At 42.6% G+C, this 17,406-nt stretch overlaps 3 protein-coding genes across 6 annotated transcripts in view; 2 read left to right on the plus strand and 1 right to left on the minus strand.

Moving 5' to 3' along the window:
* The window catches only part of slc4a7 (solute carrier family 4 member 7), a 57,684-nt gene that overhangs the window by 10,564 nt on the left and 29,714 nt on the right, over positions 1–17,406 (minus strand). For all 4 annotated transcript variants that reach the window (XM_042422684.1, XM_042422682.1, XM_042422685.1 and 1 more), the window contains exons 7-13: positions 15,643–15,752; positions 12,861–13,018; positions 12,602–12,689; positions 12,170–12,316; positions 10,601–10,704; positions 9,465–9,639; positions 8,947–9,080 (exon numbers count right to left, since the gene is read on the minus strand). In XM_042422684.1, coding sequence (XP_042278618.1) covers positions 8,947–9,080; positions 9,465–9,639; positions 10,601–10,704; positions 12,170–12,316; positions 12,602–12,689; positions 12,861–13,018; positions 15,643–15,752 — 916 coding nt within the window. The remainder of the gene's footprint in view (positions 1–8,946; positions 9,081–9,464; positions 9,640–10,600; positions 10,705–12,169; positions 12,317–12,601; positions 12,690–12,860; positions 13,019–15,642; positions 15,753–17,406) is intronic.
* Positions 1,325–4,853, plus strand: LOC121904896 (complement C1q-like protein 4). Its single transcript, XM_042422687.1, has 4 exons — positions 1,325–1,511; positions 1,621–3,082; positions 3,404–3,532; positions 3,633–4,853. The coding sequence occupies exons 2-4, from the start codon at positions 3,034–3,036 to the stop codon at positions 3,914–3,916; spliced, it is 462 nt and encodes a 153-aa protein (XP_042278621.1). The 5' UTR covers positions 1,325–1,511; positions 1,621–3,033; the 3' UTR covers positions 3,917–4,853.
* LOC121904895 (complement C1q-like protein 2) lies at positions 4,900–6,724 on the plus strand. Its single transcript, XM_042422686.1, has 3 exons — positions 4,900–5,043; positions 5,467–5,595; positions 6,021–6,724. Exons 1-3 carry the CDS (start codon positions 4,968–4,970, stop codon positions 6,302–6,304), a joined length of 489 nt encoding a protein of 162 aa, XP_042278620.1. The 5' UTR covers positions 4,900–4,967; the 3' UTR covers positions 6,305–6,724.

Genomic DNA, 17,406 nt, shown 5'->3' on the forward strand with positions numbered 1-17,406 from the left:
GTTAAAACTACACTGCAGCTCGGCCTCCTGCAGACCTACTACCTGCCTGTCGGACTCTACCTACTGCAGACCTACTACCTGCCTGTAGGACTCTACCTACTGCAGACCTACTACCTGCCTGTCGGACTCTACCTACTGCAGACCTACTACCTGCCTGTCGGACTCTACCTACTGCAGACCTACTACCTGCCTGTCGGACTCTACCTACTGCAGACCTACTACCTGCCTGTCGGACTCTACCTACTGCAGACCTACTACCTGCCTGTCGGACTCTACCTACTGCAGACCTACTACCTGCCTGTAGGACTCTACCTGTAGGACTCTTCCTCCTGCAGACCTACTACCTGCCTGTAGGACTCTTCCTCCTGCAGACCTACTACCTGCCTGTAGGACTCTTCCTGTAGGACTCTACCTACTGCAGACCTACTACCTGCCTGTAGGACTCTACCTACTGCAGACCTACTACCTGCCTGTAGGACTCTACCTCCTGCAGACCTACTACCTGCCTGTAGGACTCTACCTACTGCAGACCTACTACCTGCCTGTCGGACTCTACCTACTGCAGACCTACTACCTGCCTGTAGGACTCTTCCTCCTGCAGACCTACTACCTGCCTGTAGGACTCGGCCTCCTGCAGACCTACTACCTGCCTGTAGGACTCGGCCTCCTGCAGACCTACTACCTGCCTGTAGGACTCTTCCTGTAGGACTCTACCTACTGCAGACCTACTACCTGCCTGTAGGACTCTACCTACTGCAGACCTACTACCTGCCTGTAGGACTCTACCTACTGCAGACCTACTACCTGCCTGTAGGACTCGGCCTACTGCAGACCTACTACCTGCCTGTAGGACTCTTCCTGTAGGACTCTACCTACTGCAGACCTACTACCTGCCTGTAGGACTCGGCCTCCTGCAGACCTACTACCTGCCTGTAGGACTCTTCCTGTAGGACTCTACCTCCTGCAGACCTACTACCTGCCTGTAGGACTCTACCTACTGCAGACCTACTACCTGCCTGTAGGACTCTACCTCCTGCAGACCTACTACCTGCCTGTAGGACTCTACCTACTGCAGACCTACTACCTGCCTGTAGGACTCTACCTACTGCAGACCTACTACCTGCCTGTAGGACTCTACCTACTGCAGACCTACTACCTGCCTGTAGGACTCGGCCTACTGCAGACCTACTACCTGCCTGTAGGACTCTTCCTGTAGGACTCTACCTACTGCAGACCTACTACCTGCCTGTAGGACTCGGCCTCCTGCAGACCTACTACCTGCCTGTAGGACTCTTCCTGTAGGACTCTACCTCCTGCAGACCTACTACCTGCCTGTAGGACTCTACCTCCTGCAGACCTACTACCTGCCTGTAGGACTCTTCCTCCTGCAGATTAACACTACAGAGCTCAGCTCAGCCTTCTGCAGGTCTGACAGAGCAGAGGAAACTCAACGTTATACATACAGAACAAAAGAGGATCAGAGTTAAATACTGACATTCAGATGAAGAACGGTATGGAACGTGTGTGACACAGTGTGTACTGCTACTAACTGCTACTAACTCATGAGTATGGAGAGAGTTTGGTTGGAAGAATCTAACTCAGTTCTTCTTCTTCACACAGCAGATCAGAAGCAGACAGTTGAACACCTGGAGGCTCTAAACTAACGTCTTTCTGGGATCATGTAGATGCAACTATCAGAGACATTATGGGACTTCATAGGAGCTGCTGTTCTCGTGAACACTGAGGAGGCCGAACAGAGAAGAGATGGAAATTCTGCTTATAGCCAGAAAAAATATCTATAAATAGAAACTGAGAGCTGGAAAAATGGATCATTTACATAAACATGATGCTGTTAGAATACAGAGAAACTGAAGAAGAGAACGTATTGTTGTATTTGTTCAGTGTTGTTTGGTGTTATATTGTGCGTCTGCTCATGCTGTTGTGTCCAGAGCTGAAAACACAATGACAATAAAAAGTATTAAAAGAAAAAAAAAATATAACTGTTGACTAATTATGAATATTTTTTGCTCTATAAATGATTAAATCAGCTGCGTTTTAATAGTTGCTGATAGCTCTGTGAATGTATTACTGGGTCATTACTGGTAAAATGTGCCTCCCAGTGTCGTAATCTAGACTGGTGAAGGGGATCGGCCTTACTGTTCAATGACTGTTCATCTGGACTATTGGAATACTTAGAGTTCTTGTCTTTGGATACTCCTGTGGATTATAATTTTGTTGCTGCTTGGAGAGAGAAGTAAAGCATCAGAATATTTTATTTGACTGTGTGGATTCCTGAGTAATCTGAGATGGATGCACAGCAGGAAGTTACGACACAGAAACGCATCCAAGCAAAGAGACAAACTAAAGAGAACCAAGTGGCTCAAACTAAAACTGTGAAAACTGCCATTACACCAACTTTGCTGCAGCTACTGTATGTGAAGTATCGTAGCCCAAAATGAAGCTCACTATATTTGATGTCTTTGGATTTTTCCAAAATGATGCTACTAAAAGCATCTCAGCTCCAAGAGTCCAAAAAGAAAAATCATCATAAACAAGATCTCAAAAGGTTCCAGCTGCAGAACGCTGCTCATGTCGTGTTGTTTAGTGTGATAAACAGACAGAAAGTGATGCAGCTCTGCAGGACAGAGTCTCCCCGCTGACCTGGATTCAGAGTTATCAGGAGTCTGGATCTCGACCTGGATCAACAGAGTCAACACGGACTAATCAGCTGAGGCCAAAGACCACAGAGAGCTTTCTCTATAAGAAGCGGCAGCCTCTCCGTCCTCCTCGTCTCATCCTGTAACTCGTGATGTCTCTGCGACTCTCCGTCCTGCTGCTGCTGACCCTGGCCTGCCTGGCCCGGCTCGGCTCGGCTCAGCCCCTCGACAGCCGGGCCGAGCTGAAGAAGGTCCAGACCGCTCTGGAGGAGCTGAAGGCGGAGAGACGAGGTAACGCTCGGCTCACACCCGCTCGACTTACGGGACAAATTTCATTTTTATTTTTAACGTTATTTCTCTCTTCTTGTTCACAGCGATGGTGGAGCGTCTGGAGGCGGCTGAGAGCGAACTGAAGAGAGTCAGAGGTGAGAAATGTCAAGATAAAGGTGCAAAGACACAGAAACTAACTGTAGATTTTCTAGATTGATGATAGAGAGATGACTGTTTGATTGATTTGCTTTTGTTGTTCGAAGTTTCCAGATCTAACTTAACATGTTATAAGCTGCAGAAAACTTCATGGATCTGTCTCTTTTCTTTATTTGTATGCATAAAAATTAATTTATATGTGCAGACCAGAAAACATTCTAACATTAATTCTAACACAGCTGTAACAGATGCAGATTATCTCAATCCACTCTGGATTCACAGTGTTTCATGTTAGTCAGAGAGAGCTTTTGTTCCTACAGAAACTCCTAAAGTTGCGTTCGCCGCCTCGCTGGGAGGAAACGGCCTCCAGAAGACGACGTCTGGGAACAAAGATCTGATCTACAGGGACGTCCTGACCAACGTGGGCGGGGCTTACAACGCTGAGACAGGTGAGATAAAGCGGCAAACCTGTGAAACACCAACTGTCTTTACCACTATTTACTATCACAAACCCTTATCGGTGGTTCACTCGACTAAATCCTCCTCCAGGTGAGTTCACAGCACCTGTTCGTGGCGTCTACTACGTCCGTTTCACCGCCAACGCCCCCACCGAATTCACCATGAGTGCTGTGCTCTACAAAAACGACGCCCAGATCCAGCTCATCACTCACGAGCAGCCGTCCGGCGAGGGCAGCGACACGGCGTCCAACGGCGCCGCCCTGCTGCTGGAGAAGGGCGACAAGCTGAAGATGGTTCTGTGGCACAACACTCAGATCTGGGACAACAACAACCACCACAGCACCTTCAGCGGCTTCCTGCTGTTCCCCATGTGAGGAGCAACATCATTAAAATCACATCAATCTCATATTACAACTAATACTTAATAGATAATAACCTTTATTAACACTAAGGTAATAAAAAAAAACAGGACTGAACATTTTCATTAACATGAAGAAGTCCGTAGACCCTTGATTCAAATACGGAAAAACTTTACTGGTAAAAATGAAGAGAAGCATTAGATGATGTGAAACTACAAAGTAAAGGTCTGTTTCTCAGGACAGAACCTTCACCAGCATCAGCAGCAAGGAGGAGATCAATGCTCACCCTCATAACTCAATAATAATAATAATAATAATAATACTCATGTCTAAATGCACGCTGCCTTATTTGAGCATTTCTGTCATGATTTTGATGTCCAGACCAGAAACACTGTGACATCTGACACAGTGATAAATTAGCTCATAAATTTAACTTCCAGAAACTCGCCACAAGAAAACGTAGTGAACGTTTGTTTCCATCCGCTGCTGTTGTGTCGGTGACATTAAAGCTGCTTTTACTCTTCAGACAACAGGAAACACTTTTCATTTGAATCTTGTTTCTACTCAAACTCATTTACTGAGTCCTATAGATGTTTGTTTTTGTGTCTTTGAAGGATCGATGAAGCTCCGAAGGAGTTTGATGTTGAAATTGAGCTGAAGGTTCTTCAGGAGTCGCTGAAGAAGCTACAGACTGAGAACCTCAGTGAGTCTGTTTGCATGACGCAGACACTGAACTGCACCTCGACTCATCTTTATAGCTTCTCATTTAGTTTATGGTTTATAATTTCTGCTCAGTTTTGTGATGTAAAATATCTCATGAAAAGTGGTTTAAGAGTATTTATCGTCTGAGACTTTAGATTGTATTTCCTGCTCTTAAAGGTCGTTTCCACGTTATTAATTATAATTTCTGAAGATGTTTTGTGTAAATATCTTCTGAAAGCAGCGCTGATGTTCATAATCTTTGTCTGCTGCTATGAGCCAATTTCTGGGAAAATTAAATAAAACGTCAAATGATGTTATTTTCCAGGAGAATCTCATAAAAAGACTGAAATACTGGAGATGATTAATGGAGTCTTTCTGTGTTTTTCTAGGTGTGGAGGAGAGACTGAAGTCCACAGAGAAGCAGCTGAAGGAGATGAGAGGTCAGATACTGTTGGATTTAATAGCAGCAATAAATCAAAAGCACAAAACAGAGAACTTCATCCTGGTAAACATAATGCTGCTGACGGTGGAGCATCAGCGCCCTCTTGTGGTTATTTTAGCTGCTTACAATAAATATCAGCACTTCAACTAAAACTACATCATTTCAGCTGCTGTTAAAAAGCTGATGAAATGTTTCTGCTATGTATTATTATTATTGTCTATATTAAAGTTTGAACAGTAAACATAAAGGCTGGATGTATTGCTACAGGCCTGTTCAGCATTTAAAGGCTGTTTATTTAATCAAATATTAGAAATATTTGAATATTTTAACATTTGTTTCAATCTACTGGAATTCCCTCATCTTAAAAGTCAAAGTAGCAGCACTTTAAATGATCTTCCACCATGTGTCTCCATGTCCAAAGATGTACCAAAGGTGGCGTTCGCCGTTTCTCTGGGCGGTAACGGCCTTCAGAAGACGACGTCAGGAAGCCAGAAACTCATCTACAAAGACGTCCTGACCAACATCGGACAGACGTACAACTCAGAGACCGGTCAGTGATACCACTTCCTGTTTGCAGATGTTTTTAGAGAATAAAAGCACTACAAAATGTTATTTTCCACCAAGGAGGGAAATGGTCATAAAACCTGTTTTATCGGTTTTATCATGTTTGTTTTCACTCTTTTGATTAGAAATACTAATAAAAAGAGAAATAAATGTTTCAACTGTGACTCAAAATGTCAAAGAACTTTTGTCTTTAAGGTGAAAAACTGTATTTTTATATCATATCTATGATTTTAATCTGAGAAATTAAATTTCACTAATTAATTTCCTGTTTGACCAGGTTTGCATTTTTAAAGCTACATTACAATACAAACACTAAATAACAACTAATAAGGGCTTTCTGGAATTTTTTAACTGTAATTTGTCCCTCCTCACCTGCCATACCTCACTGTTTATTAACTCTTCCTCCTCCAGGTGAGTTCACAGCACCTGTTCGTGGCGTCTACTACGTCCGTTTCACCGCCAACGCCCCCACCGACTTCCCCATGAGCGCCGTGCTCTACAAAAACGACGCTCAGATCCAGCTGATCGCCCACGAGCAGTCGTCCGGTGAGGGCAGCGACACGGCGTCCAACGGCGCCGCCCTGCTGCTGGAGGGAGGCGACAGACTCTCGCTGAAACTGTGGCACAACACTCAGATCTGGGACAACAGCAACCACCACAGCACCTTCAGCGGCTTCCTGCTGTTCCCCATGTGAGGAGCAACGTGATGCCGGTTCACCGAAAACCAACACGGAACCAGAACTGGATTACAGACTCTTTCCTGACTCACTGCAAAACTACCATCAAGACCTCTAATCATCGTCACTTCAGAGGATATTTCTCTTGGTTGTTTTCTACTTTTGAACAAAAACAATCAAATATTCTGACTTGAACTTCATCCTCTGACGTTCTCGTTCTTCATATTTCACATTAAAGAGATTTAGATTTGGAAAACGTGGCTCACAAACCGTCTGATACACCAGAAGCTGCTGAGTTCATTTACAGATTTATGCTGTAAAAACTCTTGAAACTGTACTGAAAGAAAAACCTGAAACGTGAAGGAACCGAGCAGCAGCTGCAGGTCTATGGAAGGTTTAAAATGACTACATGAAAACAAATAAATAAACTGAAACACAGCGCACGTTGTTATCTGTGTTTCCTTTTTATATATATACATGTTTACTGTGTCATAATCAAATGAAAAACATGTTGAATGACAGTTATTTAGCTTTTTGTCTCTGCACATGGCTCCGCCCCCAAGCTGTGATTGGACTAATTTTTATTTCTCCGTCCTCCGCTTCATGAAAACTAACAGCAGCTCTGCTTTGTTTTCTGTTGTGGTTTGATTTTAATGTTTAACTCGTCACCATGAGAAAAACAAAATCATTCATTTATTAAAGACAAAAAGCTGAATAGTCTTAAAGGGAAAATACATAAAATAATGTGGATTGTTTTTCACTTTATGTCTTTGTTTGATTTGCTTTTATTTAGACAGTTTTAATCTTCTATAAAGTAAATAAACTGTTTCCAGACTGAAAAGACAAATGAAGCAACCGATCGATCGATCAGCTGATTCTGCAGGTTCGGCTCCGGCTGATGTTTGAGGGTCAACATTTGATTTATTTTCATATGAACTTTTTTCTCTTCATTTCTCTTTGACTTTGTTGATCCTTGTTGTTTCTCCTGTTTTAATGATCCAAAGTCATAAACTAAACCGGAAATATGACAAATATGTTCAGTTAATAAGATCACGGCTGCAACTTGATGAGCAGATGAACCAGTTTGTTGTATAAAATATCAGAAAATAGACAAAAATGTCTGTTACAATAAAGCAGAAGTCTTCAAATGTCTTGTTTTGTCCGATCGACAGTTTAAACCTGAAGATGTTCAGTTTACTGTTATAAAATCTTCACATTCGAGAAGCTGGAACAAGACAAAGTTTAGTAAATACTTTTCTCTAACTGAGAAACAATTAAAACATCAGAAACTGTCCTTTTCGGATGTTTCTGATGTGGATGCAGATGCTGAAAGCTCCTCTGACGCGTTTTCCTGGAAGAATGAAGAATGATATAACCTGGCGGGAAATGGAGCAGGTTTTATATAAGTGTTACAAAACACTTTTTCATCTGAAAAAAGCTTTTTAATCCTCAGACGAACAAATAAAAAAACAACCAAAAAAAAAATAAAAGCTTATGAGCACAAATGTACAATCCGCCCTAAAGTCAATTACACAGCTGATCCCGAATTCACAGTAATCTGCGACCTCTTGGCTCCAAAAAATTTAACACAAAGGTCTGATTCAGCGGTTCGGTCGTTCAGCCTGAACATTCAGTTCAACTCATCAAAACCTTTAACCCAGAAGAACCCAGTTCTCCTTAGAGGAAACCAACTGGACCACTAGGAACACATTTCTGAATTTTATTTTGAAATTCTACCTTCAGTGTCAAAGATCTGTAATGTAACATATATTTCATAACGATGTTAGGTTCAATGTAATACAGGACGTCTTATTAAATGGGTTGAAACCTTTAGTAACAAAATTAGTTCTGTCACGTCTGCTGACCAGGCACACCGCCATTTTGGAAGTGATGTCATGGGTGCACAGATTCACACATTGTCACATGACTGCAGCAGGATGTTCAGTAGATGTCACTTTAGGGACTTCATGAGTTAAAATCAAGGATAATAAAGCTGTATGAGGAACTTTCCAGAATATTGAAAGGGTTCTTCTGGGTTAATACGATCTGACATCCCAGCACAGCAGAGTTACTGTCCTTCACTACACTGACGATGATGCTGACGATGATGATGATGATGATGATAAGTTGTGAGAACTAAAATTAAAACTGACGTCGCCTGAAAGAAGGTTAAATCTTCTCTGAGCTCCAGAGTTTGTTGTATTGAGTAACAGAATATCATTATTAAAAAGGTTCAATATTCAGCTTATTGTGGTTTCCTGTTATTTAAATCTTGTTGAACGTGAGGTGAACGTACGTAGAAATGCTGCCTGCAAGTCAAAGTCCAGGTTTTTATTATGTTTTTATTAATCTGTAAATCATGCAGAGATATTCCAGCAGAGCTCCAGAGTATAAATATACACCTGGAAACGTGCAGAATATGTGTCCTTTAAGTTATTACATCTGAAATGTGTTAGATAACCGTCATGTTCCTGCTGAGTTTCACCTTCTTCTTGTTCTGTCAACATAATGTTAAAACACGTAACAGAAAGATTCTGACGTCTCTTCGTGTCAGTCAGCTGACGCTGAGAATAAAAGCAGTGAGTCTAATATTCAGGGTCTCAACATGAGGAGCTTCAGTCACCTGGACAGGGGGCGGAGCCTGGCCGGCCCTGACTCACCTGCAGAACTTGAAGAGGATCTTCTCAAAGACCAGAACTGGACCGGTGCTTCCCAGGATGGTGAGAGGCTGACCGGCGAACAGCGAGTAGGCCACGCCGGTCAGAGACGCCCCGAACAGAGACTCTATGGCACTCTATCAGAGAGAGAGAGAGAGGATCAGCTGGACAAAACATAAAATGACTTTTAAGCTTCGGGTCCGTTTTAAAATCTATTTAGTTTTCTTGCAAAACGCAGGATTAAAACATGTTTTTAGGACTTTTAGAGGTTTTTCTCTGAAAGCAGCTGCCTGCTGCGGCGCTGTGAGAGCGCTGAGAGTCAACCAAAACAGATCAACAACGAGCTGAAACTCACTATGAAGCTCCGTAAAGCCGAGAAGAGCTGCGAGTTATTCTCTGTAGGTTCATCACCAACACATTACACACTGACACATCATGTTATTATTATAAATATAGAGATGAGAGCTCACTTCCTCTCATAGTCTGTGTTGCGTTTTTAAAAATCTCCGTGTGGTTCTTACTATGTTTCCTTTGGTGGCTTCTCCCAGCAGGCCTCCGAACGTGATGACGGGCGACATGCAGGCGCAGTAGAGGAAGAGGACGGACGCCAAACACTGCAGGCTGACGGCGTCTCTGACGTCGCTCCACAGGAAGGGAGTTTTCCTCCGAATGTCGTTCACCAAACCGCCGAAAATCCTGACAGACCAGGCAGAGATTCACTGACATACATCATCCTGACGGTTTCACATCTTTGTTTAAGCCTTTTGGATCGAAGCTTTTATTTTCTAACTTCTTCCTGTTTTATATTTGATCATATTTTAGAGAGAAGTCAACACTTCCTTCATGTTTACCTGCTGAAAACACTTTTTCCTTCAACACTGATTCTGTTTTTAATCCACTTTAAACTGAACACTTCCTGCAGGTGTTTCACATTAAAACGCAGCTCAGAGATAATAATCTTCTTCTTTCTCAGGAGGCTTTTAATGTCAAACATCAGCAGCTGAACGACGATCAAGAAAACAGCAAAGTAGAAACGACTGGAAATCATTAATGAATGAAAACAGTATCTCAGTGGTGAATACGTCGGTGTGGAAATGGACGTTATACTCAGTTTACCATGTGAGACGTTATAGTGCAGCCACAGAAACATCTTATTACCTGAGACTCCGCAACTAACTATTATTTTCATGAAGAATTACTTTTTCAATTAATTGTTTTATCTATAAAAAATACTGCTGATAAATTCTTGAAGAAAATTTCTTCAAATGTCTTGTTTTGTCCACAAAAACCACAAAATAATCAGTTTACCATCATGTGCAATAAAGTAAAGCATTAAATCATCACATGTGAGGAGCTGGAATCAGCTACAAAAAGCTAAAAACAGTTATTCAGTTATGAAAATCGTTGGTAATTTCAGCTCCATCTGACACACGGCAGTTATATGAACACATGATGTATTTACAGCAGAGACAACCAGTAGTGACGATGATGTTGATATGAGAGTTTAAAAAAAAAAGAAGTGATAATAAATCGGCAAATATTCGTTTTTTAACATAAAATATGTAGAGAAGAAGATCATACGGTGTGTAATAACTTTATCATGCTCTGTGATGGACATTGATATACATATCTGGCTGATTCTTGCGTGCAGACTCACCTTCCTGTCCTCTGCAGCTCTGGCCCGGTGTGATGCTCCGCCTCCTTGATGACATCAGAGCTGTGGGCGGAGCCGTTAGGGACCCACGGCATCTTCCTCTTCTCCTGCAGAGAGGAAGAGCTGAACTCAGGACGGCCTGCTGGCAGTGCAGCTGTGAGGACGACGGTCCGTCCCACAGTTTGGTTCATATGATATATTTTGTATTTATTTTCTAATGAATTTCACTGCTTACAGTTATTTGTTTTCTTGTGTGAGACAGAATTATCAAATATGTAATTTAGTTTGGACTATAATGTAACTTTAAGGTACCGATAAAGTTTATTTAAATATTTGAATTTCATTTCAACAATTATTGGAGGAGGAATTGAACTTCTCATCTGGAGCCTTCATCAGGTTTAATTTGACCAAACATCTACAAAACTGACGACGTTCCCGTCGGCCTCAGCTGTACTTTGTGTTTAGTGCTAATTAGCAAATGTTAGCATGAACCTGGTAAACATGACGCCTGTTAAACATCAGCATGTTAGCATGACATTAGCTTTTAGCTCTCACTGATTCTCAGCAGGTTTGTGTCTGTAGTTTTCTTCACACTGTGAACAGTCAGTATTCAGAGATGTTTCGCATCAAAACTATTCACACCCGCAGCGATACGAATTTGCGAAGGAATTTGCGGCAGCTCATTCGCTGCTATTGTGGATTAAGCGGATATAACGCTCTCCTCTTCTTCTTTCGAGTGAGGAGAAGAAGGACAAGATCATCATCATCACTGGAGGATGATGTCAACATCCTCCAGTGATGATGATGAAGCAGCCGCCCTCACATGGCCGACTGACAGCAGGGAGTTACTGAACCTAAACAGTTTGCATGACGGCTCCACGGGAAGAAATCCACAGTGTTTGTATTTATAAATACATGGTGATGATGCATCAATGTATTGATCCATCGGCTTTACTGAGTGAACCTACCTGTCTGCCTGCAGGGCTCACAGACAGACCTGGAGCTGATCAATCAATATAAACACAGTCAATAAGTTCAAAACACACACAGCAGGATACTCAACGCCCTGCGCGGGCCGTCGCAACAAACAGCTGTCTGTGCAGATTACGCTCTGTGATTGGTTGATGCTTTTATTCGCTGTGTGAAAACTCAGAAAAATCCACCTGAGTCCGAAAAAAACATCACGTCGCTTTTTCGCCTTTTAATATTCTCGTTCTGTGTGAAAGTCCTCACGACACAAACAACAGCTCGAAAAAATATACTGACGTGCGAATCAATCGCACCAAAAAAATCGCGTCCAGTGTGCAAAGGCCTGAAGAACACTGAGTTCTCCCACAATGCACAGCTGGAAAACATTAAACTAATGGTGGATGAAGGTGAAACATCTCCAGGAAACATTAAATAATTATTGAAGTTTTGGAAAAACATTTTGCTTGTAGCAGCTTGACTGTCCTCAAACGCATCATCTACATGTTAAATATGATGACGAACTAACAGCAAAAACCGGTTTACTATAAAGATGAGTGTCAGGATGCTGGTTCAGGTCTGGTGCTGCCGGACCGGCGGTCTCACCTGAGACGGGACGCTCTTCGGGGGTTCGATGCGGATGCTGGGGTCCCATTCACCCGGAGGAAGCACAGTCACCTGATCCAGGAACTCATCGATCCCTGACAGCAGGTCGTTCCTGTCCTTCGCCTTGTAGGCGACGTCATGGAAGATCTACCAGAGAGACAAAGATTAACCCCTAACCCACATTAGACCAGGTCTAGATCCAAAACCACAATACTTAAACCTGTAAAACCTGCAGTGGATTAACAAGTAGACTCCAGGTGTGCTGGTTTTTGATCTAGACCTGGTCCTGGTCTAATGTTGGATGGATAATGGTTTGGATGGGGGGAATAAAATAAAGGTTCCACTAATCTGAATGTGGGTTTCAGAACTAAACTAAACTTCACTGTTCACATCTGGATCGGACGTTACGGGTCTCAGTTTTCACCCTCTCACCTCGTCCGTCATCAGCGTGGCGATGGAGCGTCCGATCTCGTGGTACTGTGGACCTTTTCCAAACGGACCCAGCAGCAGGAAGAGGAACCTGCACGGACAGGAAGACAGTCAGACACACGACCGAACAGATGTGACCCAGCGTTAGCCGCCTCCAGAGCACTGGGTCCAGAACCAGCTCCAGGACACTGGGTCCAGAACCAGGTCCAGAACACTGGGTCCAGAACCAGCTCCAGAACACTGGGTCCAGTGTGTGTTTTACCTGGTGGGCACGGGGACCTCGGTGAGGCCGGTCAGCAGCACGGCGGGGGCGAGACGAACAAAGGCGATGATCGGACGCTCCAGGAAGTCGACTTCACCCACCAGCACGTTAGAGGCTTCGGCGCCGGGAGGAATCTTCTTCATGAAGTTCATATCCACCTGAAACACACAGAGAGATGAACTCTGCAGCCTCTAGAGGGCGCTAGCAGCACTTCAGACTGTCAGACGAGATGAAAATCAAAACTGCTGCTGTGACAGAGAATCTCTTACTGGGACTTACTGGGAATAATAAAAGCCGTTTCCAGAGATGCAATGTGTAACATTACTGGCTTTATTTATATTAAAGTCTTTAAATGTTCCTTCTAGCTTCACTCAGACATGACGGGACATTCATGGAAATGTTGTGATGAAGAGGAAGACGACAGATTCTTCCTCTCTGTCGAGCTGCATCACTAATATTCACATGAAACAAACAAACATTTTCACATCAAACACTTGGAGCAGAACGACTGATGGAGTCAGAATCAGCGACATCACCGACAGTGATAACAGGATCCATGCACATGGAAAAAAAACACAGCGCGGCACCACGAGTCACAGCACACGCCACTGACTGGTCGACGGCCGGTGATTGACAGGTGAACAGACTTACAGCGGGCTTTCTGCCGGCCGCTCGCAGCAAACAAACGCAGTCGCAGTCCTGCTGAGAAACAAACCGTTTGACAGTTTCTGATTGGCTCTTTCAGGTTCATGCTAATGAGTAATAAAGTCACATGACTGACAGCAGCGTGTTCACAGTGACATCATCGTCAAAACAACACAGGTTTCCAGTTCATCTGTTAAGTGTTTTGTCTATAAACTGGTGAATGGTTTGTATTTGTTCAGCGTCTCACTAAAGGACACTTTAACTCCACAGCAGCTTCAAACCGCCGACACCGAGGTCACCTTCCATCCAACGAATCATCTAAAAAAGATTCAGTTTACTGAAATGTAAAAGAAGGAAACAACAATAAGAACAAATTCAGCAGAGTGAGGAACAAACATCTGTATTTACAGATGCAGCTGCTGTCTGTCTGTCAGCTGGTTTCTGTCTAGTAACTGGGACCAGTATGTAGTTTATTATGGTGACGTTGTCAGTTAGCGGAGGCTCATGTGTGTGTGTGTGTTGTGTTTAAATGTGTTTAGCAGAGATCATACAGATGAGCTTCACATGTAGCAACAGATGGGAAGTATTCAGGGAGTCGAGCTGACCAATAGGAGCCTGAAAACGTTTAACCCTTTCATTTCATCTTCTGCTTTTTCTCTGTCATGTTTCATTGTAGAAACTTTAGTTTGATGTGAAATATATTAACATAGTTTCCACTTTCCTTAAAACATTTTGACTAATCAATAACTTATAAGACATTCTAATCACAACCTGAATTATTAACTAATGAATTTACAATTAGAATATCAATAAATACAGATGCAAATAAATAAAATAAATAATAGTTTGGACTGTTGCTCAGACATCTCTTTGGGTTTTTGGAAGCTGTGATGAGATTTTTCACCGTTTTCTGACATTTTAAAGAGCAAACGATCGATCGATCGAGAAAATAATCATCTGTAGTTTAATTGACTACAGCTGTGTGATAGTTAACTCGTGTGTCAGTGACTCAGTGAGAAGTGTAATTTACTACACTTCACAATGAATCCTCACCTGTTGAGATTAGTGAAATGATGTGGAGGTTTATTATCTGTCCGTCCTGCTCAGAGACGAATATTTAACACCAAATTAACAGTAAATAAAGGTTCAATTCATCCATTTAAAGAGCAGCTTGAAGTCTCTCTGTGTGTCTCCTTCTTATTAATTCATTTAACAACAGTCTCACCAGAAGGAAAAGAAATAAAACATGATGACTGAATGTTTTCACCGTGATTTATTAACCCTTTCATGCACGCTGTTCACTACAGTCGACAGATGTTTGGAAGCCATCTTGAACCATTAAGTTGTCGCACCGCGTCCCAACAACCAGGCGTTGAACCCTGAAGTGTTTCCATCTGAATCACAGCGAGTAGCTCAGCAATATCTGTTACATACTGTTATTCTCAGAGAAAGGTAGAAATATATATTTTTCAACTAAATAAGATGTTTGAAATACTTTTATCAAGTTTTTTTTTTTCTTGCACATTATTTTCTGTGAGTGTGAACACGTCTGTCTGCTCCAGTTAGTTTATTCTGCCTGTTGGGTCGATGACATGTTTCTCAAATATTGTATATAATATCTCTATTGTTGTTGTTATTTCATGTTTCTATGTGTATTCATACCATTTGCTCTTAGTAGTAATATATGTGTGTATAACGTGTGGTTTTTTTTCCTATATTGATTTCCATGAATCACTTTTTACTCCGTTGATGCATTTAAAAAAAAAAGTTACATGATTTTTCACTTGTTTGAGGGTTATAATGTAATGATTCCTCTGATTTGATAATTCCTGCATGAAAGGGTTAAATGAGTGGAAAACATCAGTTATCCTGCTCTGAACTTCCTCCAGTGTTCCTGCAGCTGCTCGTTTACACCACCAGGTGGCGCATCGAGCCTGATTATATGATATATGATTACATGATAAATGAAAGTTAATCAAAGAGTTTCATTAAAACAATCAATGATCAGATATTTGCTGACTCATTTTCTGTTGATATTACTGATCAATGAGTCATTTCAGCTTCAGTCTTTGTATGAAATATTTCCTGCTGTGTGATAAACCTCCTCAGAGAGTTTTCCAGATGTGAGTGTCGTTACCTTGCTGAAGTCCACCGTGCTGTTTTCACGACTGCCTCCGTTGATGCGACCGTCGTTTGTCTTGTTGGTGTCGAGGTTTCCTGGAGCCGACTGAGGAGACGCCAGCAGACCTGCTCACACAGGAAGACAACCATCAGTTCATACAGCAGGAAACCATCATCTGCTACTGCTGTCAGATCATGAGGATGATGATGATGATGATGGTGATGATGGTGATGATGAGATTTCAAGGATCTCTCTAGATCTCTCTGAGTGTCTGAGGGAAACAGGACTAGTCTAAAAAATAATATCTTCTTCCAAAAACAGGACAGGAAGTCTATAACTGTTCTGCTTTGAACTGAAATACATTAAATTCTAAATATGTGTTCAGGTTAGAGATGTATGATATTGGATATTTTGCCGATATCCGATATTTCCAACTCATTGTGGCCGATATCTGATATATGCACATATTATTACCAGCTGGCTGAGGAGACTATTATACATGCAGCATAGATTGTTCTAAGTATGATCAATAAAGACAATATATGAAGGAAGAACTGAGGAAGACTGGAGTTCAGGAGCTCAGCATTAAAACTTTAATGAACCTGCCAAGTGGGAGCAGCAGTAGAGTTTTCATTGAGTTTATTAGACAGACAGGATTAATGTGTAGGATTTAATCTCTGGTCCACACTCCGGAACTGGCGGTAATGCACCTAAAACGCAGGTCGCCAACCGCCGTTATAAACCAAAAAGAAGACTTTTTTTTCCCCCCAAACAGAGTGGTACATCCTGTCAGCTGAAGTGTTTCCTATCTGTGCAGCCGAACACAGCAGCTCCTCTACGGACTGTTTCACCCTGACGGTCCCGGTGTTTCCTCCGCAGGCTGCACTTCACTCAGCTGCTTCTTCCCACTTTAACCTGAATAACAAACCGGGACTCGGTGCTCCGGTTGGATCCACATGGAGAGCCGAGGCTAACGTTAGCTGGGAGGCTAGCGGAGCGTTAGCCGCAGCATGACCAGGAGGGAAGCACAGCCAGCTAGCCTCCCAGCTAACGTTAGCCTCGGCTCTCCGTTTGGATACAACCGGATCCAAGCTGGTCTGACGGGCGGCTGATTGAAGTTCAGCCTGCGGAGGAAACACCGGGACCGTCAGGGAGAAACAGTCCGTGGAGGGAAACACAGTCAGGAGGAGGAGAAGGCGACAAATCAGCCTCTCATGATCAGCAGCAATCATATTAGAGCTTTTATCAGCCGATGATATCGTGCGTCTCTAATTCAGGTAAAACTCAGTTTAACCAAATGCATTTGACTGCTGAAGTGTTTATTAGCAACAAGCATTAATGAACAAGTCCCCTGATTCTCAGTTCAACTATAAGAAACGTCTGCTGGCATCATCACCATCATCATCATCATCATCATCATCATCATCACCATCATCATCATCCCAGAGCCTCTCTGGTCTGAACCAAAGATTTTTTTTTACTCAATGCTGAAAGTCTTTATTCAGCTACATGTTGCTCCTCCTGAGGTTTCTACACTTTATCAACATTAAATATGTGTTTTTTTAAATTCAGGTGACGTTCACCACAAACACACGAGGACTTTATGTTTGATCAAACATGAAACAGAAACAGCAGCTGAGTTGCTCCTGCACACACACACAGACACACACACACACACACACACACACGTCTTTGGAACAATAACGTGTCCTGATGCAGCTTTATAAGATCCAGCAGCTGATTCTCTGATAACTGTTCCTGCTGTTCAGGCTGATTTAA

Source organism: Thunnus maccoyii, chromosome 10 (genome assembly GCF_910596095.1).
Source record: "Thunnus maccoyii chromosome 10, fThuMac1.1, whole genome shotgun sequence".
NCBI lineage: Eukaryota > Metazoa > Chordata > Actinopteri > Scombriformes > Scombridae > Thunnus > Thunnus maccoyii.